This window comes from Sarcophilus harrisii, chromosome 2 (genome assembly GCF_902635505.1).
Source record: "Sarcophilus harrisii chromosome 2, mSarHar1.11, whole genome shotgun sequence".
NCBI classification, from domain to species: Eukaryota; Metazoa; Chordata; class Mammalia; order Dasyuromorphia; family Dasyuridae; genus Sarcophilus; species Sarcophilus harrisii.
Window position 1 is genome coordinate 248,454,442 of NC_045427.1, and position 27,882 is coordinate 248,482,323.

A 27,882-nucleotide genomic window follows, 5' to 3' on the forward strand; every position below is an offset into this window, starting at 1 on the left:
AGAGATATTCTCCCACATATGTCCCTTCTCTCCTCTCATCCCACCTGCCCCATATTCCTACGAATAATTCCTCATGTCCCATCCCATAACTATAAAGTAACCAAATGAAATCTTTTTTTTCATTTTATTTAATCAACTTCAATCTGATTATTATTTTTCAAATCTAAACCACATCCTTAAAATACTTTCAGCTCAAGGCAAAGACTTAAATGTGGGAGACCACAGGGACAGTGGCTGTGGAATCTTCCTGAAAAAAAAAAAAAAAAAAAGAACCAGAAAATTCTTGCTATCCTCCTCTGTTTTTTACAGATGAGGCTGAGACTCTTTTCTTCTCACCCCCCATTACACATAGACAGCAGCTTGATCGCAGGTGCTCCATCACTCAGCACTGCCACAGAGAGATACCACAGGTGAGAGTCTATGCAGAATATGAATACTTGTATAAAAGTGAAACATTTTATTCTTATTCATACCCCATTCCCACAATAGCTATTAGAAACAGGACCTTTTCTCTAGATCTGAAAGGCTGGTGTTCCCAAAATTCAGCAATTGAAAGATCCTTTCAGCCAGCTACCTTTTACTCCCCTTCTCCACACACACACACACACACACACACCCACAGCTGCCTCCACCTCTTACTTAGGTAAATAAAAAGGGGCTTTACTTCCTGCTTGGCCCAGATTCTCGCGCTGGTAAAGCTCCCTTCAGGGGAGTGTCAGCTTCACTCTTACAATCTCTAAACTATAGGGTGCTCACTCTATTCCTTTTCAAAGAGCTCTTTTATTTCCTTCAGAGTTACTAGGCCAGCTCCACTTTAGAATCATCCTTAATGTCATACAAAGATTTGGTGAAAAGCTGGCATGAAGCTGTCCAAGCTTTGGATAGGGAAAACTGGGGTTTGGCCCTGGAACTATTCTCCGGAATTGAAGAACCTTTTTCCAAGATATGCTTCAACATGGGCTGTGTGTACCTGCTGATAGGGAATCCAGAGGCAGCCCTGCTGGTAAGTGGGCAAAGGAATGGGGAGGGGTATTAGTGAAGCCTAAGATTATACTCCAACCTTATAGCTCAGATACACTATGTCTGGGATCAATAAGGATTAGTTAACACCTCAACCTCCTGAGCATCCTATAACTTTCAGGAAAAACAGGATCATGAGGATGTGAATCAAAAGAAAAAAAAAAGAACCTAGATGAGAGAAAAAGACTATTCACTTTAAGCACATCTTCACAAGGGATACAAGTATATTTCCCAATCCAGAATTGACTTCCCAGCTCCCTAACCACTAAGGGCACAACTTGGGATAAAAAGAGTCAGATCTAAACATGCAATACTTACATGGAAATGTGTTTTTCATGACTACACATGTATGACCTATATCAAATTGCTTGCCTTCTCAGTGAAAGGGGGAGAGAAAAAAAGAAGGGGAATTTGGGACTTAAAATTTTAAGAGAATGTTGAAATTGTTCTTAAATGTATTGAGGGGGGATATTAAATTAAAAAAAGAAAATGAAAATCTTACCAAAAAAAAAAAAAAAACTAAAATGGAATTAGACCAAATATTTATTAAGGTAGAATTTGCTAGCACCTGAGAAACTGACCCCTGTGGGCATATGAATGAGGTCAATCTCAAAAACTAATGAGAAGCACAGTGTATACAAGACTCTGAAAAAAAGAACAAACACAATGCTTAGAACATAGCCCAGTCATAAAATTTCTAAATGTATTCTGGCCCCTTTATCATGCTATGGACAGAAGACATTTTAGTCACTGTTTTTTAGTACATCTCGTCTCCATCTCCTTGGCACACTACCCTAATACTGAGTCATGTTCTTCTGTGACGAAGGGTTGTGAAAATAATTGTGACTCTAGGATTCTAGTTCCAATTTCATCACTTGTGACCTCCAGCAATTCAGCTTCCCTGAACCTCACTTGTATCTGAGTGATGGAAATAATAACCCCTTACCCAATTAAATTTAATTCAATAATCATTTATAAATCAGCCAATCAAAATTAATCAAAAAGAACTCACTAAAGATTTACTACTAAGTATCAGACACTGTGTTAAGCACTTGGGAAACAAAGGAATGCTTAACAAGGTTTTTTGATAAAGGTCTCATTTCTCAAACATAGGGAACTGAATAGAATTTATAAAAAATAAAAGTCATTCCTAATTGATAAATAATCAAAAGATATGAACAGTTTTCAGATGAAGTAATCTAGATATTTATTTTCATATTAAAAAAAAACTCTAACTCACTACTAATTGGAGAAATAAATGCAAATTAAAACAATTCTGAAGTACTACCTCTTACCTATTAAGTAGGTACAAATGTTGGAAAGAATGTGAGAAAAATGAGATATTAATACATCATTGGTGGAATTATGAACTGATTCAACCATTTTGTAGAGCAATTTAGAACTATGCTCAAAGGGCTATCAAACCATGCATACCCAAATCACTATTGATAAGAGAAATGCAAATTAAGACTCTGAGATACCACTATACATCTGTCAGATTGGCCAGAATGACAGGGAAAGATAATGCAGAATGTTGGAGGGGATGTGGAAAAACAGGGACACTGATACATTGTTGGTGGTATTGTGAACACATCCAGCCATTCTGGAGAGCAATTTGGAACTATGTTCAAAAAGTTATCAAACTGTGCATACCCTTTGATCCAGCAGTGTCTCTACTGGGTTTATACCCCAAAGAGATAATAAAAAAGGGAAAGGGACCTGTATGTGCCAAAATGTTTGTGGCAGCCCTGTTTGTTTGTAGTGGCTAGAAGCTGGAAAATGAATGGATGCCCATCAATTGGAGAATGTCTGAGTACATTGTGGTATATGAATGTTATGGAATATTATTGTTCTGTAAGGAATGACCAGCAGGACGAATACAGAGAGGATTGGTGAGACTTACATGAACTGATGCTGAGCAAAATGAGCAGAACCAGGAAATCATTATATACCTCAACAACGATACTGTATGAGGATGTATTCTGATGGAAGTGGATTCTTCAACAAAGACAAGATCTAACTTAGTTTCAATTGATCAAGGATGGACAGAAGCAGCTACACCCAAAGAAAGAACACTAGGAAATGAATGTAAACTGCTTGCATTTTTGTTCTTCTTCCCAGGTTATTTATACCTTCTAAATCCAATTCTCCCTGAGCAACAAGAAAACTGTTCGGTTCTGCACACATATATTGTATCCAAGATCTACTGTAATCTATTTAACATGTATAGGACTGCTTGCCATCTGGGGGAGGGGAAAAATCGGAACAGAAGTGAGTGCAAGGGATAATGTTGTAAAAAAATTACCCTGGCATGGGTTCTGTCAATAAAAAGTTATTTAAAAATTAAAAAATTAAAAAAAAAAAACATGCATACCTTTTGATCTAATACCAGGCATGTATTTCAAAAGAGATGAAAACTTTTTTAAAAAATTAAAGGAAAAGGACCCATATGTACAAAAATACGTATAACAGCTCTTTTCTCAGGGCAAAGAATTAGAAATTGAGGAGATATCCATCAATTGGGCAATGCCTGGACAAATTGTCATATGTGATTATGATGAAATATTGTTGTGCTATAAGAAATGACAAGCTGGATATTCTCATAAAAACCTGGAAAGACTTCCATGAGCTCATGCAAAGTAAAATGTACTGTGTACAAAGTAACAGCAATATAGCAAGGTAATCAGCTGTGAATGACTACTCTTCTCAGCAATACAATGACTCAAGACAATTCTGAAGGAGTTATTGATGAAATTTAGAGTGGTCTAAATTCCTGGTAGTCTAGAGATTAGTGGCTATAAAAGAGTTATTAAGAATCCCCTTTAAATCGGCCACTTGTTTTAGGAGTGGAAGAATTCACTAATTCCCAAATATTAGTTGCAAAATGAAAGTTTATTGTTAGATAGAAATCAGTTTACCAAAAGACTGACTTCTATAGTGGCAGATCTATGGAAAATAGAGTTTTGCACTGAGAATGCAATTCTCAGTGGACAGAAAGTCCTGGCAGCTGTATGAACTACCAAAATCCATCTGCAAAGACCTTGGTTGATGGAACTATTTTATTGAGTGTCTTGGTGGGGGTTGGTAAGCCCTAGTAGATCAGAACCAGTGGGGGCTGGGACAAGCCTGGATCTCCTATTGGAATTCAAAGGGATGCTTTTTGACCTGGATTTGTGAATCAAAGACTCTGGCATCCAGGAAAGACAACTTGTCTGGGGAGGATATGCCTCAGCCAGGAGGGGCTAGAAATCTGAAAGGCATCACAGATCAATAGGAAATACAGTTTCTTAAAAGGACCACAATCTGCTACATTATGATAAAAAATGTTATCCATATTCAGAGAAAGTACTGTTTATGTTTGAATACGAATTGTAGCTCAAATCTTTTTTTACTTAAAAAAAAAAAAGACAAAACTCACAAAGAAATACTTTTTTAAAATTTCCATCCTCAAAAAACTTACATATGGGAGAGTCCACATGTAAATAACATCAATATATCAGTTAATATTAAAGGCCTACTATTTTCTAGGAACAAGAAATACAAATACAATAAAGTTTAAAATGCCTGCTAGAAGAACCTTGTAGCTTAAGGGAAGAGAACAACTGGCCATATGTAGGTGCAAACAGAATAAATGCAAAGCAGGTAAATACAAGGAAGCTTGACAGAGGGGGCAGAAGCAATTGAGATGATCTGGAAAGGTTTTACACCAAAGGTGATATTTTGAGCTCCATCTTCAAGGAAGAAAAATCATATTAGGCAGATGTGAGGAGAAAGTACAATCTCTGTAGAGGGCAGCCAATGCAATTAAACCATGGGAAAAGGGAATTAAGTGTCCTGGTTGAGCAATTGAGAGAAGAATAGTTTGTTGAGATTGAGATTGAAGGAGTTGAAGCAAAATTCAATGAGTCTGGGGAAATAGGTTGGAGCTAGGTAATAAAGAGTTTTTTATAAACTAAACAAGATTTTATGTTTTGTTTTTAAGACAATAGAGTCAATGGGGTTGACTGAGTAGCAGTGTCAAGGTCAAAACTATGCTTGAAAATAATCATTTTGGCAGTTTTGTGGAAGAGAGACTGAGTTAGTGAATGAGTTGGGATGTGGACCCAATTAAAAGGCCATTGTGAGAATTTGGGTGAAAGGGGATGAAGGCTTGAACTAAGGTGATAGATGTATGAGAAAAATACTATTGAAGTAAAAATGAAAAGATCTGGCAATTGATTGGATATGTGAAGTGAAGGGGAATGAGGAGTCAATTATTACACCAAGGTTATGAATCTGGAGACTGGAAGAACAGCAGTACCTTCAACAAAAATCTGGAAATTTGAAAGAAGAATGGGTTTGAAGGGAAAGACAATGAATTCTGTTTTGTACATGTTAAGTTTGAGATGTCTCTGAGAAATCTAATTTGAAATGTCCAAAAGACAAGTGGGATTGTACAGGATTAAAGCTCAGAAGAACTGGGGCTGGATATATAGATTTGTCATTCATCAGCATTTTGTTGTTATTCGGTTATTTGTGACAGCTGACTCTTTATGAGCCCATGAAGCGTTTTCTTGGCAAAGATACTTGAGTAGCTTGTCACTGTAAATTCATTTTTATCAATGAGAAAACTAAGGCAAACAGGATTAAGTGATATGCCCAGGGTCATGCTGCTGATAAATTTCTGAGGTCAGATTTGAATTCAAGAACATGAGTTTTCCTGATCCTAAGTCCAGTATTTTTATCTACTGCCCTACCTAGCTGCCCCATTTTTCTGCAGAAAGAAGATAATTAAACTTATTCAAGCTATTATGGTTTAGGACAGAATCATGGGGAAAAACCCATCATTAGGGGAAGTGATCTAGTTGATGAACCAGCAAAGGAGACAGAGAAAAAGCAGTTAGTCATGTAGGAGGAGAACCAAGGGAGGATATTTTCACAAAAGCCCAGAGAATAGAAAATATCTAGGAGGAGAGGGTATCAGCAATGACAAATACATCAAATTGGTAGAGGAGGATAAGGACTAGAAAAAACCATCAGATTTGACAATGAAGAGACCAGTGGCATCTTTGGTGATTGGTTTCTGTGGAGTTTGAAGCCAGATTGCAAAGGGCTGTGAAGAAAGGAAGTAGAGAAAACAAGGATAAAACAGTTTTTCTGGGAGTTTGACTGAGCAAAGGAGGAGAGATATAAGCCCTAAGGGAGTAATGGAACTAGTAGATAAGTATTACATTAAAAAGTTATTTTTCCCCAATTAATGTAAAACAAATTTTAACAATCATTTTAAAAAATTTGAATTTCAGATTCTCACCCCTTCTTAAGAAAAATAGTAATTTGATTTGGACAAGACTTGTACAGTCAGACATAACATATTATAAAAATGTTATAATGTTCTGTCATGTTGTGACATGTTAGTCATGTTAGTCATGTTGTGAAAGAAAACACAGACAAAAGAAAAAGTATGTTTTAATCTATATTCAAATTCTATCTGAAGATGGAAAACATTTTTCATCATGTCCTTCAGAACTATCTTAGGCCATTTGCTGAGAATAGCTAAGTCATTCACAGATGATCATCATACAATATTGCTTTTACTATATACAATGTTCTCCAAGTTCTGTTCATTTCACTTTGCATCAATTCATGTAAGTCCAGGTTTTTCTGAAAGTATCCTGTTTGTCTTTTTTTTTTTAGTATAGTAAAATTCCACCAAAATCATATACAACTTGTTCAGCCATTCCTCAATTGCTGGGTATCCTCTCAATTTCTAGTTCTTTGCCATCACTAAAACAGTTACTATAAAATTTTTTGTACATATGGGTCCTTTTTTCTTTTTGTTTGTTTTCAAGGTTTTTTTTAAATCTGTGATACAGATCTAGTAGTGATATTATTTGGTTAAAGAGCATGCATGATTTTATAATCCTTTGAATATAGTTCCAAATTATTTTAGAGTGGTTGAAGCAGGATACCACTTCACCAATAGTGTATTAGTGTTTCAATTTTCCCACATCTCAAACTTTTGTCATTTTCCTTTTCTGACATATTAGCTAATCTGATAGGTATGGGAAGGTAGTTCAGAGTCTTAATTTGCATTTCTCTAATCAGTAGTGATTTAAAGTATTTTTTCATATGACTAGGTAGCTTTGATTAGTTCATCTAAAATCTTCCTGTTTATATGCTTGGACCATTTGTCAATTGAGGAATGACTCTTATTTCTATAAACTTGACTAAGTTCTCTACATATCTGAGAAATGAGATCTTTATCAAAGAAATGTGGTGTAAAATTTGTTCATGTTTATATATTTATTACCTGTCAATTAACGCTAATGACAGCTGCATTGTGACCTGTGTTGCTAGCTTAATTTCAGCTACTTCTCTTCATATATGTTCTATCCATGCTTACTGTTTTAAAACTTACTTCTCCTGCACTTTCCCATCTCATTGTATTTGGACAGGTTGCTCCCATGCTTGACTAAAAAAATTCTCTTCCACCCTACTTGATTCTGGGCAATAATTCAACAAACCTAAACTTCAGTTTCCTCATCTGTACAATTAAAGGACTGGGTGCCTAAGATCTCTTCCTGTTCTAAAGCTAGAAGTCTATCACACTCTTCAGTTCCTTCAAGGCCAAGTTCAGATAACTGTTTCACAAAGTTTTCCCTGACCCATCAAATCAAAAATAGTCTTCCTCAGGCTGAGACTTATTAAATATATACTAGGCATAGTTCTAGATTTTATTGTTTCTCCTTCATTTTCAAAGAGGACTATAACATCAGGGAGGTGATGCCATGATTTGCAAGTGTATTAGATTTCAGTGAGGGAGGGCTGTGCATGGTCACATATCATCTGGGTCTGGTGACATGATATAGATCAAGGTCCTGGATGAAATGGGAGCTAAAGTCTTTAAAAGGTCTCAGTTTGACTGAGGTAGCAATTGAGACAAAGAATCTCCTCTTTCATCTCATCCAAAGAAATATAAATAATAATTCTGAGAGGGGAAGACCCTCAGAGTTCCTAGCCAAAGCAAAGATGACTGCTATTTACATTTAATCTGAGTCAATTCGGACCCAAACAATGGATCTGTGGAGCAGCCTACTCTGAACTGAGCTCTTCTTGCCCACTTTCTAAGTTGTCTTGGGCTGGAAAATTATTACCATCCTTTTATGGATTCTGCTGCTCCAAAATCTATTTTGAAGTGTTATTTAAAGTTGTTTGGAGGGGAAATTTGGAAGAACAGAATCCAGTCCCTGCCTTTTCTCCACCAATTTGGCTCTACTCCAGGAAGTATTTTAAAGATGGGAAATACTTGGGTATGTTTGAAGGCTGTAGAGAAAAAGAATAAAGAAAGGGGAAAGTAATTGAGGTTGTAATCTGCTAGAGAAGATAAAGAACAGGATAAAGGATACATATAGAGGAGTTGGCCTTGAGGAGAAGAATCTGTGTGTAAGATATTGGAGATACAAGGGCAGAAGCAAAGCAGTACCTGTTATCAAGAATCTTATATGAGGATACAACATATATAAATATAAATGTGACTTGAAACTTAAGTCCATATGCATAAGGCTCTTCACTGCAGAAGACTGATTATTCTGTGCCTATGTGAAGGGTGGAATTGGGGACAGCTTGAGAAAGGAGAAATCCTGCTTCTAGTGTCTAGCTTCCAATTTGGAAAGAGAAAATAGTTCAGATTCTCTTCCAGTAGATTACATAAGTACTGTATCCAAAACAAAAACCTGAGGACAAAGAGAGCATAAACAATTAGGAATAGAAGATGTAATATTGAAATTTTAAAAAAAAAGACTAGGAGGTCAGTTTGGCTAGAATATAGACTTTATAAGAAGGAGGAGAATAAAATATGGCTAGGAAAGTAGGCTGAAGTAGATTGTGGTGGGCTTTTTGGTCAGTCTTTTAGCTTAGTTAGATTATTGGGGCTGCAATATGGGGATTGAGGAGTGAAACTGGAATCAGGGTGATCAGTGACTTCTTTCAGTAGTTCAGGTGAAAAGTGGGAGAAAATGAATGCACCTGGAGTGATAGACTGAAAGGCATTGTGATAGACTAGATAAAGAGACTGCCTCAGAGGCAAAAAGATGGGGGTTCATATCTTGTCTCTAATATGTATCTAAAAATTTTCTAAGATTATAATTAGAAAGTTAATATTTATTTAACATTAGCTTTTTATTTTCAAAATACATGCAAATTTTTCTTCTCCCCACTCCACTCCCTTGGACAGCAAGTAATCCAATATTCAATAAATATTCATTAAGCATTTATTGTGTGCTAGGCACTGTGCTGAGAACATTACAAAGTAAGGTAAAAGAAGTTAGGTCTAAGTGATTAAGTAGACATGAAAGAAAATGCCTGATGGGCATAAATTATATGCTGAGTCATTTTTACGTACAAGTGACTAAGAATGGAATATTAATAATTTAGGAAACTTCCAAGAATTTGCTGAAAATAGCTCAGTTTTCAGGGTGAGCACAAATGGACAAATACTAAAAATCAGGGCTTGATTTATTATTTTGTTGATTGTCTAGATTTTAAAAGTGATTGAGAAAAATTTAAGTTGAATGAAGATTAAAATGAAAAGTATGGCATGTGTACTTTTTTAGAGGGCCAATTATTAAACATTTACTGGGATACCTAGGAACGGTGCCCATATTATAATAGACACACTAAAACAAAAACTAAAACATTAGGTATATGCTTAATCTGAGACAGGAATATCATTCTGAGATAAGAGAATGATACAAGCTAAAACTCCAACCAGAGACCTTGTAGAGAGTGTCAGCCAAACCCTTATTGTCTCATGCTCACTCATCTTCTTGCTTCCAATCTCTTCTCTAGCTAATTTACTCTAGGTAACCTAATATACCCTATTGCTTAGAATGATATTCTTTGAATATTGTTTAATCTCATAACCCTGTTTAAAAACCTGCCTCCTGTTGCTTATAGATATAGAATTTCAATTTTCAGCCTAGCGTTTCACACTTCACTATATCCCTTCCTTTCTAGTCTTATCTCTTGTTGCTTCCCAATATAGTCCATCTACTTCTATCAGATTCATCTACTTGTTATCCCTTGGACATAAATTTCTGCCTCTATCTTTGAACCTGTTGTTCTGCCTAAACTTGAAACACCTTTCCTCATCTTATCCGCCAATCTATGTCTATCATTTAAGATGTCTCAAAACTCTTGCCCAAGAAACCTATTCTTATCTCTCCTTTTCTCCAAATTTTCGTAGTATTTTCAGCATTTCCCCAGTACTTACAGCATAGTCAACTTCATGGAATTTTAGAGCTAAAAGATACTTTGAAGGTTATTTTTAGTGGAATTCTCATTTTGTAAATGGAGAAAGGGAATCTCAGAGAAGGAAAGTGATTTACTCGAGGTCATAATCAGATTTTAAAACTAATGTCTCCTGAATCCCAAGTTCAGGGTGCTTTTCATAATATGCTGTCTCCCTTATATAATGACCATAGTCAGTAATTATCAAATTAGTTGAATCAGATCTTTATTAACACTTCATTTCTTCAATTAGCTGGCTTGTTTATTTAACTGGTGACTGCTGCCTTCATTAAAGGCACATTCAAAAGAATACTTAAGTCTGGAAAGGGGATCAATTGTATAATTTTACTACTTTACACAATTTGCCACCTAAAACAAGTGGTATTTAGTTCCAACACTATAGATAGATAGATAAATAGATATAGATATCCCATAGCATTCTGGGTAGACTTACTATCAAAGAATTAGATACAACTTGTACAGGATGAAAAGGCATAATAATTGCGATATGCATTTTTGAAAGTAATACCCACAGAATTGTGCACAATTCTGAAATGATCTTATAGCATATTTTTTATATGACCCATAGGAGACTGGCTTCTGTGTATATTTTACGAAAATTGGTTGCATTATTTCACAAATATATCATGTTATATTTATTAGTACACCAAAACAGGGCAGCTATTTTGTGCAGTTTAGCATTTTGATACCTTGTCTTTGATCCTTAGGCATTAGATCAAACAGTGAGTAAGGACTCTTGTCTGGCTGTTGGATTCTTCCTGAGAGGAGAGGTTCACTTTCATCTAGAAAGGTGAGTACAAAGTCTCCTTGTTTATTTTCTTACAATCTATTGTTCCCAACATACCTTGTTCTTGCTTCTCTTCTTTTCTCACTTTTCAAAGTTGGCCTACCTTACGTGCCACTCTACTAGTCATAGTGATGGCTATGGTCTCTCTCTGTCCTTTCAGAGTTTATCAGACATATTGGTGAGACCAATGTATAAAAAGACTCTAAAACAATATCACAATCTTTTACTGTTTCTCCTCATTCCAAGAGAAGGCTTTCTAATTAAGGGTCTGGAAGTTCTGGAAATGATTATAGTATGTATAAAGATATATATATACATATATATGATAAACTATAAATAAAGGAAATATTGACATTTAGTTCAATTCAAATAAATATTTATTAAACTCCTAATGTGCACAAAGCACTGTTTTAGGAAATGGGTACATAAAGAGAAAAATAAAGATAGTTCCTACTTTGAATGGGATAGTGAATGAATGTAATGACAATGAAAGTAAAGACATAGAACTTATATTAAAATACATTATGGCTGTGGTCAAGGATGCAGCAAGGAAACAAGATTTCCATGTCAGATAAATCATTTGGGTAGCCACTAGTGTTCTAATCATTGCTAGGACACCAAAGAGATGAGATCATCCATGGGACCTTGGGGGAAATGAAGCACAGGAAGAAGATCGTGGCCTTAACTTTTAAACAATAAAAATCCATGGTAGGACTCCAAGGAGGAAGGTGGTACAATCAGTGTGAACAGAGAAGACTGTTTTAGAATAATCAAGCACAGCTGGAGACTGAGAGTGATAATCTGGATGAGAAACGACTAGGGTTATGGAATTCTAAATAGAGGACTGATATGGGACATAATGTAAAGGAAGCAGTGACATCATTTGTCAATAAACTGAAGTTGAATATTTATGTTAAAGATACTTCCTATCCCTCCCATTTCCAGATAAATTCATCAGTTGTCCCCTTCCCCTTCTTTTTGTAAGAGTAAAGGCAAAGAAGCTCAACCTTTCCTAACTTTGTTATTGTTGTTGTTGTTAGCTATCTTTAACTTTATTTAAAAGATAAAGTTAGCTTTATCTTTAAGCATTTTTAATGTTATCATTCTAACATTTGCCTTTTAAAACAAGCATTTGCCAACCTTTTCACTTTGTTCCTAAACTTGAATGCTTCTGTATATAATTCCTATCTCCCTTCTTTCCTCCTAACCAGAACTGCTTTTCCAAATCAAGATCATATTTTAAAAAACAGAGTACTCTCCGTTACTGCCCTAATCATTATGTGATCTAAAGGTGACTCAGAATCTTCAAGGCTATGCCCAGAAAACATAAACCCTCACCGGTCACACCAAACTGAGGTGGTTTGTAACATGGGACCAGCAATGGACTATGCTTTTATTGTTTGAGGATTAGTCTAAGTGGGGAGAGGCTCATCCCCAGAAAGTTGGTCACCAAGGGATGAATTATTTTAGTTGTTTCAACTCATGAAACCATCTATTAAGGCAGGAAGGTGTTCAAAACCGTCAGTGGACAAGATTCCCAAATTGATGAAATCAGGGATCTTTTGAAATAAAGTAATATCAAACAGAGAAACAAGGTCTGTTATAAAGAGATATTGGGAAGATGAGAAGAAACAAATCCCACAGAGACCTCTAGACTAGAATTCAGGTGTCCCTTAAATTCCTCAGTTGGGACACCTGTGGCATTGGGAGAGGGAGGTGAGCAAGTAGTAAATGTAAAGGGCACCCTGCCACCCTTCTGGAAAGTACTTTTTGCCCTATTAACAGATAGTTGCTAGCCAAACTCTCAAAGGTCCCAATTCAGAATAAATTTAGAATAGTCTTTTATTGCAATAAAATGAAATTCAATATAGTTCTGACTATACTTAGCACTTTACCCACTTGGTCATCATAATCTCTCCCATGTTTATTTGTCTCTATATAGAATTGTATGGCCATAGTCATGTTTCATCCAAACTATCATATCTTGTTCTGTATTCAACCTCCTGCTGTTCTTGATGCTAAAGTTTTCTTTTTCCACTACCACTTTTGTCCTTGGGGTCCTGTTGGAGCTTCCTGTTGTTCTAAAGATTAAGTCCAAGAATTTGACTCTCTGCTTCAAAACCTTTCATTTAGCAACTAGTCACTGAGGGCCCATCACAGAATCTCCTTTACATTTATAGGATTCTTGGGTTGTAATTGATTCTCTTCTGGGTCACAGGTTTCCAGAAGCTCTTTCTGATTATTCCATGGCCTTGGCCAACCTAAGAAACAATACCTTCATTGACTATAAGCAACTGGGTCTTCGGTACAAATTACAGACTTGGGAGGTAAGTATTAGAAGAAAGAAGGAAAGTTGCTATGCCACTTATGACATACCATTATTGAAAAGCACTAAATTATTCAAGAGCTGGATCTGTTTCTCCACATCACTCTGAGAGTTATAATCCAGAGCTGTGGACATATTGCTTATGGACATCCTCCAAATGATTTGAAGTACCCCTATTATAAGGAGAAGATTTGGAAGGAGCAAGGGGAATCCTCCTTCTCTTCCTTGCATCTATATATTGCTTTAAAAGTTGCAAAACACTTTGCACTGTTATCTTATCCTCATAATAACCCAGTGAGAAAAGGGCTATTATTATCCCCACTTTGTGGCCAAGACAAGTTAAGTGACTTGTAAAGGTTTACATAACGAAATAAGTATATGAAAGAGGATTTAACCTCAGATCTTCCTGATTCCAAGTCCAAGTCTATTCAATGTACCACATGACTGCTTTGTACCTTATTCTCTTTCATATACTCTGGTCTACTAAAACTGGCCACTTTGCTCTCCCTTAAACACACACTACCTCCCCGATCCAAGCATATTCACTTGTTGTTTCCAATTCCTGGAACTCTTTCCCTCTTCATCTGTCTTTTAGTTTCTTTGGCATCCTTCAAGCCTCAGCTAAAGTTCCATCTTCTTCAAAAAGTTTTCCCAGTTCCCCTTAATTTCAGTGTCTTCCCTCTGAGATTATCTCCAATTTATCCAAAGCGTATCTTTGTGCATGGTTGGTTGTATGTTGTCTCCCTCATTAGAGTATAAAGCTGAGAGCAGAAAGTGTTTTTTGCCTTAGCACTTAGCATAGTACCTAACACAGAGCAGGCACTGAATGTTTATTAAGTGATATAAAAACAATAATACCGATATAACTTTTAAAAGTACTTGTTGGATTAGATTGGAAATTATGTTCTATAGAAATAATCCCTTACGGCTCAAACCCTCTTCTAGTGTCCTAGAGTCTCTATTTCTACTACTTCTATCCGCTCACTGAGGGGACCTTTGCTGACTCTTATTCCAGGTACACGAATTCTTACTTATGACTCTTCAGAAATATAAGAATGTAGTAGGCATTCTGAGGACAGAATACAATCTAGTTTTGCTGAGGCATAAAATGAGTAAAGAGAATTAATAACTGGAATAGTTATGGAAGTTCTTGAGTGCCTTACGGAGAAATTTTAGGGATAATAGGAAGAAATTTCTTTTTTTTTCTCTAAAATTTTTTTTCCAATTAAATATAAATTTTTAAACATTTGTCTTTTAAATTTTGAGTGCCAAATTCTCTTTCTTCTTCCCTCTTCTCTCACTTTGAGAAGGCAAACAATTTGATATAGATTATATAGATGCAGTCATGCAAAACATATATCTATATTAGCCATCTTGTTAAAGAAAACACCAACCAAAAAGCCCCCAGAAAAATAAAATTTTTAAAAAGTATACCTTGATCAGAAATGGTTAGCATTTTTCCTCATTATTCATTCATCATTTGGAATTGTCTTGAATCATTGATTTGCTAAGAATGGCAAAGTCATTCACATTTGATCACACTGAGGGATTTCTGAGGAGTCAAAGGATATGACCAAATTTATTTGAAGACTGCTTTGGAGTAAGGACAGAATGGAGGTAGGAGACCTATAAGGACACTATTATAATAATCGAGGAAGTAGAAAATTATCAGTATCAGTATGATGGCAATAGGAGCAAAGAGTAGGAGATATTTTGCAAAGGTAAAATTAATAGGACTAATAGGATATGAGAGACAAAAGAGAAGAAAGAATAAAAGATAATATCAAAAGATTATAAACATTGAAGAATGTATGATGGTAGTGACAGAGAGAAATAAGTCAAGTTAATAAGTGTTTCTTTTCCTGTCTCCTTCCAGCAAGCCATTTCTTGTTTTTGTCTTTGGGGGGTTTTTTTGTTGGTGGTGGTGTTTTGTTTTTTCCTCCTTTTTTTTTTTTTTTTTTTTTTTTTTAGTATTTTTATTTTATTTTTCCAAATACACATAGTTTTCAATATTCACCTTTGCAAAACCTTGTGTTCCACATTTTTCTTTTTCTCCCATACTCCCACCCCTTCCCATAGACAGCAAGCAATCTGATATAGGTTAAAAACCATACACTTCTAAATATATTTCCATATTCATCATGCTACACAAGAAAATTCTGATCAAAAGGTTAAAAAAAAAAAATGAGAGAAAAAAAAAAACCCAAGCAAACAATAAAAACAACCAAAAGGTGAAAATACTATGCTTTAATCCACATGGAATTTGTCTCTCTCTGGATGCAAATGATTCCATTACAACTCTAGTGAAATTGCCTTGAATCACCTCATTCTTGAAAAGAGTCAAATCCTGATGGATTTGATCATCACATAATCTTATTGTGTACAATGTTTTCTTGGTTCTGCTTGCTTCAATTAGCATTAATTCATGTAAGTCTTTCCAGCAAGCCATCCCTTTATTGCAAATAATTTTTAAAAGATTTCAAAAACAATTCAACAAGACTAACCAACACTCAAATTGAGTTTGACAGTGCATATAATGTTCCATACGCATAGTCCCCAATCTCTACAAAGAAGAAAGGGACCTTTCCTCATTTCTTTTTTAAACCAAACTTTGTCTTTTTAATTACTTAATATCTAGTTTAATTGTTTGTTGTTGTTGCTTTTCAAATCCACTCCCAAGTCATTTAACTGGCTATATGATTCTGGGCAAGCCACTTAACCTGTTTGGAAAAAGAAATGGTAAACTACTTCATTATCCTTGCCAAGACAATTTCATGAACAGTATGGTCTATGGATTTACAAAGCATACAACTGAGGAACAGTCATCTATCAAATTCATGTACCACAATTTACTTAGCCATTACCTAGTCAAAGGGGAACTACTTTGTTTCCAATTCTTTGTAACCACAAAAAAAAAGTGTTACTTTGGTATTTTAATGTCCAATGGAAACTTTTGTCTTTGGCCTCAAACAAATGTCTTATTAATGTCTTGACTATAGCAAATGCTATAGTCAAGAGTTATATAATAAGTACTAGAGATACAAACACACAAAAAAATTAATTCCCTGCTATCCCTTTCTCCCTTACATTGTACTGGAGATTGAGGGGTGCAATGCACAGGGGATGGTGGAACATAATATATTAACAAATAAGTATATATTTCATGAGAGAATACGAGCCACTTAGTGCAGTTTAGATTAAGAAAAATATGAACTGAGTGAGCCTGAAAGGATTCTAACAAGTGGAATTGAAGAGGGCATATAATCTAAGCATGGGATCAACCTCCTAAAAATGTTCATCAGTAAGCAGAGCAGTTTAAGTGGAATGCACAAAGGGAAATGATGTGAAATAAACTTGAAAAGGTAGTCTGGAATCAGATTTTGGAAGACTTTAAAGGCCAAACTGAGGAGTTTGAATTTTATCCTAGAGACAATAGGGAGTTATTCAAAGCTTTTTAGTTAGGGACTGACATGATCATATTAGCATTTTGGGGAAATAATTTTGGCAGTCATGTGAAAGATGTTTAAGAAAAAAGTCAAGCTGTAAATGACTTTGCTATTCTCAGCAATATAATGATCTAAGATTATTCTGAAGGTCTTATGATGAAAAATGCTCTCTGTATCCAGAGAAAGAACTGATTGTGTATGAATACAGATTGAAGCATTAAAAAATGTGATTGAGTAATGTTTAACAAAATAAACAAAAATACAGTACAATACAGAGAGGAGGGAGAGAGATCTGTGAAATTAGGAGTAAAATTAGGAGGCTATTGCAAAAGTTAAGAATGAGAACTTATGAAGACCTGAATGAGGATGGTGACTACATGAGAGGACAAAAAGGGACAGATGTGAGAAATGCTGTAAAATTAGAAGCAACAAAACTTGACATATGGCAGTTGAGGAATGAGAACAAATAGAGGATGATGCCATCATTGCAAGTCTGTGTGCTCAGAAGGATGATATATTCTCAACAGAATAGGAAAGTTTGGGCAGGTGGAGAAGAACAAGTTAATTTTGGACATGATGAACTGAAGATGCCTACAGAATGTCTAATTAATTGATGATGTGGTTCTGGAGCTCAGGAGGAGTGACTAGAACTAGATCTGAGAGTTGTCAACAAATGGGAACTGATAAGATCAGGGTGAGGGGAGAGGATGTAGAAAGATAAGAGAATGCCTCCAAACATCCCAAGCTAGTTGGGGTGGAAGGTGATGATCCAGCAAAAAATTCAGAAAAAGGCAGGTCTAGCTGCAGAGAAGGCAAAAAAGGAAGGAGAACTAAGAAAAGGCCATGGAATTTAACAGTCAAGACTTCCTTTGACAGCTTGGAGAGATCAGTTTCTTTTGAGTGGGGATGTTGCAAGCAAATTGCAAAGAGTTAAGTGAGTAGGAGGAGAGAAAGGAGAGGTGAGGAATTTATAAAACTTCTGAGTTTGGCTGTGGAAGGAAGGATAGCATCACATTTTAAATCATTATTTTTGTTAACTAGGTACTAGGTATGTGTGATCAGGGTGGCAGCTGATGGGGAGGCGGGAAGACCCAGTACTCTTTTCCAACCAGCTGCTTCCCTTCATTAACCATTCTTCTTGTATAAATGAAGGCATTTTACGAAGACACATGCACCCATTTTTTTTCTTTTCTGTGCTCACAGTAAATAAGACCCAGCCTCAAATAGGTGATGAAAAAGAGTGAAGACTCACCCAAGTGTGAAGATATGGAAAAGTAGGAGTTAGCCTAACCGTCCAACATAGGCCAAGCAGATGTGTGCCCAAATGGCCTTATCTCCCCACCTTGTGTGGAGGTGATGGTAGGCAGGAATCATATCAGAGCCCTGCAATGTTTATGCCAACTTCTGCTCTAGATGCTCCAAGGTGGGAGTGAATGGTAGCCCCCATTCACCGCTGCTTATGGTAGCAGGTTCCTTTGATCCTTGTAAGATTACCTGTCATCTTGCCCACCAAATCTCAGAATTTGACAGTTAAGAAGGACTTCAGGGCCATATAGTTCAATCTGTATATGAAAAGAATTCTTATTATAACATACCCAACAAGTGGAGTTGTTCACCCCACTCACCTTCAGTCAGGTATCAGCTTGCCAATGCCCTTGAATCTTCCTAACTCATGCTAAGTCTAAGCCTCACATCATTCTGGATGGGGCCCATGTTAGAAAGAGAATGCCCCCTTCCTGGCTAAACCCCAGCAGAGAGGTTTAAAGACTGAGAGCTACGCTTCATTCCTATTCCTAGCCCCCAGGCACTCTGCTAAACTTGGCTTGGATGGGAGATACCCAGAGCATTCTAACTAGTGCTCCTGTGGAAGAAGAGCTGATTTTGCAATTTCTCAAGACCACGGTGGAGGGCCAAAGTACAGTGTGTTGACTATGCTGCTCATGCCCACATCACTCTCCCTAGCTTAGATTAGAAGGACCATAGCCCTATATTCCACCCACAGTGCCTATGGGACCAGTTTGCACCCTTTAAATTTACCAAGTCTGGGACAAATCCCTGCTTGCTCAAACCTGGAATGTCTGTCTCTTCCTTTGCTTAGACTGCTCCCTTTGCCTCAAATATCCTTTGTCTTTATTTGTTTCTCAATTGAATTCCTTCTTATCCCTTAAAGTTTAATTTAAATGTTTTCTCTTCCTTGAAGTCTTCTCTGACACTCCCTCAATAATCCTGCTCCTCCCCAGGCCTTATATAGTACTTATAGTCTTTGATGTACTTACCATGTAATGTGTCATATCACCCTATTATTGGTGTCTTATCATTATTAGACTATAAACCTTACTGAAGCTAGAAGCCTCTTATCCTTGTATTAACCTCAGATGAGCTCCAGACTGAGCACAGGTGCTTAATAAATAAATGGATATTACCAAAGCATTTGTGCACATGTGTTTTTGAATTTCAGACATCTTAGATTTCACATGTCCTGGAATCATCCAAAAGCTAATAATATGATGGGGGGCGGGGGGGGGTAGTAAATAAAACACTGATTCATGATTTGCTAATGATTCTTTCCTGCTGAAACATTAACCAGCATTCCATTTTATAGGTCACAAAAATTATTGGGTAATATCCAGGAAATAGGGAAATGCCCAGTTTTTGACCTTTCAAAGGGCTAAAGTCCTAAAATTGACGTGATATAGTCAACACCCATTCAGATCTATGTTTTATCAAGTTATTCTCTTTGAAACCAAGAGAATTATTTTTGCATTCTTCAGCTGGAGGAAGGGGAAAGAAGGTGGAGGGTATGAAAAAGTTTGGGGTGGGGAGTAGAAGGAAAAAGGGAGATAGGAATGGCGAGTATGAAGTACCATCATCAGAGCTGATACAAAGCATTTTTTGGATCTTAAATGGAATACTATATGAATAGTTACAAATCCTACTGAGAAAAATATTCTGATTGAAAATATGTATGTTTATAAAAGTAATATTAATAGTAATCCTAGTTGTTTCTCCTATGACATGCAGCCTGGGCTGGGTAATTAGGTCTGTAGGGGGAGGGTCTTTTAACTGCTTACCTCTGGTCCCAAATGTACTAGCAAAAATAGCTCAAAGTACATGTATAAACAGAGCTCAGAATCATTATTGCTGTAGGCCCTGGATACCTCATTTTAAATGTTCTTAAAATTATCTAAACAAGCTAGAGGGTTTGACTTCAATCTCTACTCTGTTCTCACCAACAATCCCACAGCTGAGTGCTAGTTCTTGCCCTATCCCTTTGCAGCCTGACTGTTTTCTTTGCATATAGAACTCAAAGGACAACATTCAGTCCAATTCAGTAAGCATTTCTGATGCCTCCTATGTGCCCATTCCTGTGCCAGGAGCTGTAGAGAAAAGAAGTAACAACCAATTTGTTTATCCATTTGTTCCTTATTAACATTGGTCTGCCTAATAAACTTGGCACTTTTCTTAAGTTTGATTGATACCTTTTGTTTTTATTCAAGTCTTGTCTCTGGGCAAGTCACTTAATTTACACTGTAATTTCTAGTTGTATGCCCTGAGCCCCTCAATAATGTTTTGCAGTTCTTTGTGACAGAGGAAAAAAATAAAGATACAGCAGTGATACCTGACAGTATATGCCATACTCTCTATCCATAATTCCTTTTCTCTCAAACAAAAGAAGGAATGAATATATATATGTGTGTGTGTGTATATATATATATATATATATATATATATATATACACACATAATTATAATTTATTTATATTTCCTTAGTTCAACAAAACCAATCTACACATCAGCAGAGTCTGATAGTATGCAATATTCAACACCCATTGTCACTTGTTTTTACAGAGAAGGGCAAAAGATCCATTTTATCAAAATGTTCATATGAAGGTCATTATTTACAAACACTTCTGATGACAAATTCTCTTTCTAATTAGCTTAATGAACATCAAAATTGTTACGCTATGTTAAATGTTGATGCATTTATTAAAAATTCCAACTTAATTGACCTGAAGGCTTTCGGCTAGAGTTTTTTAAGGGATATACTGTCTAGGTTTTCCTTTATTTGTTTAAATAAAGAAAATATTTGTATTTATTTTAATTTTAAACAACTAAGCAGATGGTGGTGAACAACATTCATGGTATATGAAGTGAGTTGTATCATAAAGTATTTTTGAAATTTATAAAAATGGTTCTGAGAAGACTCAGTTAATCAAAAAGCACTCATTAAAAGATTAATTACTATATGCCAGATATTTTGCTAAGTGCTTGGAAAAACAAACAAAAGGTGAAAACATCCCCTGCTCTAAAGAAACTTACATTTAAATGAGTAAGACAATATGTGCATATGTGGATATATATACATGTGAGGGACAGTAAATAGGTCAATAAAAAAACAAGTGTTTCTTGGCTTCCATTTATCTTTCAGGTTTAAATATTTGTGATAGTTTTGATTATTATACTTTTGATTTCATTATAAGGAACTTCCGATGAGAAAGCTCTGTTGACTTTTGGACACAGGAGAGTAGGAACCATATTTGATCTCCTTTCCTCAGATCTGTTCCCAGTATAATTGGAGAGATAATTAGGAAATGATAGATAAGAATGAAATGAATAGTAGTAAGGGGCAAGATAAGAGATTGGGGTAACTTGAGTGATAGTGAAGTTTCAAGTCATAGGGCCAAGAAGGGTAGCGATGAAAGCTCAGGGCAACATAGATTTTAAGGGTTTGGGAAGGGTAAGAGCTGGAAAGAACAAAGGTAAGAGCTGTGAGGTACTTGGCCAAGTTCTACCCCAACCTGTGTTACATAGAAATTTAAAAAAAAAAAAAAAAAAACTTGGTTCCTATTCTTAAAATTTTCATAATCTATGAAGTTAAAAAAGAATAATTAAAATGCCCAATGGTGGAGCCTGGACCCATGGTCCCAATATTAAATCTCATGATAGTTTGACAGCTAAGTAACACAGAAAGTACAAACTGCATTTTAGTGTTCTTTGCTACATGAGGTAAATACTTTTTAAAGAACTTTTAGGCATCCTGTAGTCTATAGAATACAGACTGGTATTATGTTACCTTTATTTATAAGCAAAAAAGTACAGACTAATAATAACTCTAAGGTCTATCACTTCCCATCTATCAGGCTAGCAAGATTTTCACCATCTGCCTTCAAATTATCTTTCTAGGCTTACCACATCCTATGCCACACTACCAAACTGTACATTCCTCTAAACTGGCCTGTTTGCTAATTCCCCACATAAGACATTCCATTTCCTATCTCTGTGTCTTTGAATAGGTTGAATTTCAGGTTGAATACCTGAAATGCATTTTTTCATCCCCTTTCACCCAATGCTGCTTTTCCTTATCTGTGTACATGTTTTCTTCTCTATGGAAAGTAAGCTCTTTGAGGGCAGGAATTGTTTAATTTTTGTCTTTATATCCACAGTGCCTGGTATAGAAATGTTTAACAAATACTTTTTTGACAAACAAATGAATGACTGGGGTGGGTTGGAATTGTGGGAGAAAAGGCACACTAATTCACTCCCGATGATGCTATGATACGGTTCACCTCTTATGGAAAACAATTTGAAAAAAAAAATTTTTTTTAAGATAGTACATTGTTTCTAACTTTTAGTATAAAATTCCTACCACTAGGACTATATTCTGAGGAGGTTATTAATGGTAAGAAAAGATTCATATGTACAAAAAATATTTATAGCAACATTATTTAAACTATTCAAAGAACTAGAAATAAAATATATCTAGTAATTGGAAGATAGCTGAACAGATTATGGGGTGTAAATAAGGGAATATTATTACTGAACTATAAGGAATAATAAATATGAAAAATTTGCAAAAAATATGGTAAGACATCAGTTGTAGAATGGTTGAATAAGCTATGGTATATGAATGTTATGGAATATTATTGTTCTTTAAGAAATGGTCAGCAGGATGATTTCAGAGAGACCTGGAGAGATTTACATGAAATGAATTACAATGAAATGAGCAGAACCAGGAGATCATCGTATACTACAATAAGCAAGATGATATAATGATCTATTCTGATGGATGTGGCTCTTCTCAACAATGAGATGATTCAGGCCAATTCTAATAATCTTATGATGATGATAGAGCCATCTACACCCAGAAAGAGCACTGTGGGAACTGAGTTTGGATCACAACATAGCATATTCACTTCTTTTGTTGTTTGCTTAAATTTTATTTTCTTTCTCATTTTTTTTTGTTTTTGATATGATTTTTCTTGTGCAGCAAGATAATTGTATAAATATGTATGCCTATATTGGATTTACGTATATTTTACCATGTTTAATATATATTAGATTATTGCCATCTAGGGGAGGGGGTGGGAGGAAAGAGGGAAAAAATTAGAACACAAGGTCTTGCAAGGGTCAATGTTAAAAAATATCCTTACATATGTTTTGAAAATAAAATAAAAAGATTCAATAAAATATTTTTTTAAAAAACATGGTAAGACCTATAAAATGATGCAAAGTAGAATAAAGTGGAATTCAAAGAACAACATATATAATGATTATACCAAAGTAAATAAATTAAACATGGAAAGATAGAAAAACCTCTAGTTAGTTATAGTGTTTAATGTTAGTACTATACTGCCAAGGTTTTTAAGAACAGTTCCTTTTTTGGGGAAATAATCAATAATCTAATTGTTTGGACAGGGTAAATAATATAATCTATAAAGGAATTTGTTTGGGTGTTCATTGCATCCAAACAAAATGCATCCAAAAATTTTAATAGTTTTTTTAAAAGAAAAATTATATAGCAAGGAAATTCTGCATATTAGACATTTCAAGTATCTTTCAGCCCAAATCTTGAGCCAGTAAGTAAAAATCAGTAGTCAGAGTTTTGGGTTTCATTCCCATGTAGGTTAGTTAGCTTCATCCCCTGGCTGCTATATTTATGTGTGTGGTCACAAAGAAAATTAAGACAGAAATCATGGGTGGCTCAATGTTACTTATTTCTCCTCTCAGATAAAGTTCAACATAGACATCCTATACAAGAGAAATTCAGAATGTTTTCTCCATGTTCAAAGGACATGATATATGTTTGCCAAAAAGAATATTTTATGGAGAATTCACACAAGAAAAGTACTCACACAGAAGAAAGAAGAAATGATACAAGTTCACTCTCAAGGTCTCTCTCTGAAGAACTTTGGAATTGGTTGTAAACATGGGAGACACCAGCACAAGAACTGCCCAAATGGCATATATTAAAGAAGGCATTCCCTTATTGGTAAAGCAGAATTATTGTTTTTCAGTCATGTCTCACTCTTTATTGCCCCCTTTTGGGGTTTTCTTGACAAATATACTAGTTTGTCATTTCCATCTCATTTTAGAGATGAGGAAGTTGAGGTAAACAGGGTTGAATGACTTGCCTAGGGTCACACAACTAGTAAATGTCTGAGGCCAGATTTCAACTCAGGAAGATAAATCTTCCTGACTTCAGACTGAGCACTCTATTCATTGCACCACCTAGTTGCACAGGTAAGCAGAATTGCAGTAGCTCGAAACAAATGTAAATGCACAAATTTAGAGACATCACAATTCCAAATGTTCATACAGACGATTTGTGGTAGAGCCTTCTGAGTTCATAAAAATTCATAGTAATCATAATAGATCAGCTGTACTTTGATCTCAACCTAGTGATGCTATTTTGATCTTCTTTGAGTATGAAAGACAACCAACCAACCAACCAACTTACAGAGATTTGGATAGCGCCTTATACTTAGTTTTCCTTGTAGTGAAGTTTTCTTTGTAGATGTGATCCCTGCTGATGCTTTGGGATGACATTTACTACAGCTCTCTTCTCCTTACCATTCTCAGGTGTTGTACAATATGGCAGCTGTTCAGTGCCATTTGGGACTTTGGGAAGAAGCCACCAGAAGCTTAGAAAAGGCCATCTCCAGGAGACCAGAAGGGAATTCAACCCCTCTAGAAGCTGCTGCAGAGCAGGTACAGGTAAGTCAAGCAAGTGGATGATATCACTGGAATCCCATCTGTGAGAAAAGGCACCTGTCAAGCTGGTGAAAACTATGGCGGTCTACTCTCTTCTCAGGTAAACTGTCTCTAGGCCAGGGACATCAGAAATAACTAGTAAAATAGAACAGTCTTATTTATGTTAAGTCTTTGTTGCCTTGTTTGCATAGAGATTCATCAAAAATCCCTTTTTCTTCTATTCTGTATACAAATCCTTATCCTTTATATTGATTTCTCTAGTCTAATAGTCATACTTTCAATTTTCAGGCACATGGTAAGATTAGACTGAGACACAATGATTGGTATTTCTAAGAAGAAGGGGTGGTCAGTGAATTAAATAGTTGTGTTGACTTTTTAATCTTCCCAGAAACAAAGGAAAGGATCAGATGGCCTTAAAGTAGTACCATCCAAGCAAAGGATTAAAGATTCCCATAGTATTGTAATCCTCTGGCAAATACTAGAAATGAAGAAAGCCCTATTTACCCTATTTCTGTCTAAAGTCACCAAGCTGGGCTGAGGGCAAGAAGTCCGGTCTCCTAGGGTCACAAGGCTAAGGGCCAGACATGGGTTTCTTCCCATGCTGCACACTGTGGCACCTCCTGGATGCCTACCTCCATTCCACATCACTACATCTCTGGGGACTTACTAGAACTCAAGAACAGACACTGATGACAGTAAAGTCAGATGGTGTTCAGAAGAGACTGGCCCCAGAGAAAGTCCTTGATGAGCATTATTATGACCTAAAGAAGTCCTTCTATCCAAAGTTGTTCAAGCATATGAGCTCTGGTCTCATAGTGGCTATAGTCTGGGAAGGATACAATATGGTTCATGCTTCTAGCAGCATGGTAGAGGACACTGTCTTGGCAGAAGCTGTTTCCAGAACAGAAGATTACTCCCAGAACAATCTAAGGATACTTCAGCATTCACATCAGCAGTAATGTTGCCCATGCCATGGTTCAATGGAAGTGGTCCAAAGAGATATCAACCTATGGTTTCATAGCTGTGAATTGGTAGACTGGAACTATTGTTGTCACAGGAATCTATGCCATGTGTGAGGGAGAGTCTCATCCTACCTCCCCCACACAATGACTATAAATCCAGGAGCAACAACTTTGCCAATGAGAATGCTATATTTTTCCCTTCCTTCCTGCCGAAGCTACCTGACACCTCATCCCCCCCATCCTAATCACTCTCTCCCCTCCAGAGACCTTTCTGATGCCAAGTATGTGCCTTTTCACTCTGCCCCAAATCATCGAAGGATTGAGCTTAATCCTTCCCATGACCATCATAATGCCAGTCAATCTTGGTGGTAATTGCTTATAGCCAGAGATAATAATGAGTATAAAAGGAGGCACTTTTTTTTTTTAGTGGCCAATTGTATTTTTTTTTAATTGTAACTTTTTATTGACAGAGCCCATGGCTGGGTAATTTTTTACAACATTATCCCTTGCACTCTCTTCTGTTCCAACCTTTCCCTTCCCTCCCTCCACCTCCTCCCCTAGATGGCAAGCAGTCCTATATATGTTAAATATTATATAAATATAAATAGTATATCCTAGATACATTATGTGTGCAGAACCGAACAGTTCAAGGAGACACATTTTTTTTTAAAAAATCACAAAGCCATTGTCAGAAATTATTTGCCTCAGACTGATTTCAGGAAAGCCTGGAAGGACTTGCATGAACTGATGCTAAGTCAAGTGAGCAGAACCAAGAGAACATTATACATAGTAACAACAAGATTATGTGATGATCAACTGTGATGGACTTGGCTCTTTTCAACAATGAGGTGATTTAAAGCATTTCCAAGAGATGTGGATCCATATTCAGAGAGAGAATTATGGAGACTAAATGTGAATCAAAGCATAATATTTTCACCTTTTGTTGTTATTGTTGTTTGCTTGCTTTTTTTTTTCTTTCTCATGTTTTTGATCTGATTTTTTTTTTTTTTGCACAGAATGATGAATATGGAAATATGTTTAGAAGATTTACACACAGGTGCAGTGAATAGAGCACCAGCCCTGAAATCAGGAGGACCTGAATTCAAAACTGATCTCAGACACTTAATTTTCTAGCTATGTGACCCTGGGGAAGTCACTTAACCTCAATTGCCTCAGGAGGGAAAAAAAAAAAAAAAAAAAGAATTACACACAGTTAACCTATATTGGATTGTTTGCCCTCTTGGGGAGGGAGAAAAATTTGGAACATAAGGTTTTGCAAAGGTGAATGCTGAAAACTATTTTAGCATGGGTTTGAAAAAATAAAATACTATTAATATAAAAAGTTTTTTAAAAAATTTTTAAAAGACATTATTTGCCTCTTTTTAGAAACGAATATTTCTGGATCTTCTGCAATTTCCCAAGGGTGAGATCTTTCGCCCCCCAAAGAAGGATGTAGAACAACTACATGCAAAGGATTTCCTGGGGAAGCCCAAGGTAAAGCAACCTTGTTTATACTAAGTCTCTAGAGCCTCGTTTATATAGGGATTCTGGAAGCTATAAATTCTTACAAGTTGAATGGATCAATAAAACCTTCCCTAGAACTAGATTGGGCTGAGATCATAGTCCTTGCTTGGTGCTAGTGATTCAAACTGTTAATTTAAACTTCAAAAAACCCCTAAATTTCAAATCAGCAGGATCAGCTAAGACCCCAGAAGTCCTAGAGACAGGGACAAGGGAGGTCAGGAGTAGAGACAAATGATTACGTCTTAATGGTGGAAGTTTGAATCAGGAAGGAAGAAGAGGGGAAAGAAAGGAAGAGGAGGGAAAAGGGGAAAAAAAGAAAAGGAAAAAGGAAAGGATGGAGTGAAGGGTGAGTCTTAGCCCCAACAAAGGATCCAATCCTGAATCTATTTTTTCAAAGTGAGAATGAAATTTGAAATCATTACAGAATTCTTCCTTTTTAAAGTTAAATCTTGTATAACAAGCATAAAGCTCACAAATCGAGAAAGTTGGTGAAGGCTTTCATCCATCCACCTATTACTAGGTGATTAGTCTTAGACT

General features: G+C 36.0%; 1 protein-coding gene across 1 annotated transcript in view; it reads left to right on the forward strand.

The window, feature by feature from the left end:
• The first annotated feature begins 690 nt into the window (after positions 1–690).
• NOXA1 (NADPH oxidase activator 1) overlaps positions 691–27,882 on the forward strand; it is a 50,902-nt gene continuing 23,710 nt past the window's right edge. Inside the window, exons 1-5 of the mRNA XM_012554053.3 lie at positions 691–1,003; positions 11,016–11,098; positions 13,314–13,422; positions 24,728–24,862; positions 27,208–27,315. Of these exons, the coding sequence (XP_012409507.1) occupies positions 830–1,003; positions 11,016–11,098; positions 13,314–13,422; positions 24,728–24,862; positions 27,208–27,315 (609 nt within the window). The 5' untranslated portion in view covers positions 691–829. The remainder of the gene's footprint in view (positions 1,004–11,015; positions 11,099–13,313; positions 13,423–24,727; positions 24,863–27,207; positions 27,316–27,882) is intronic.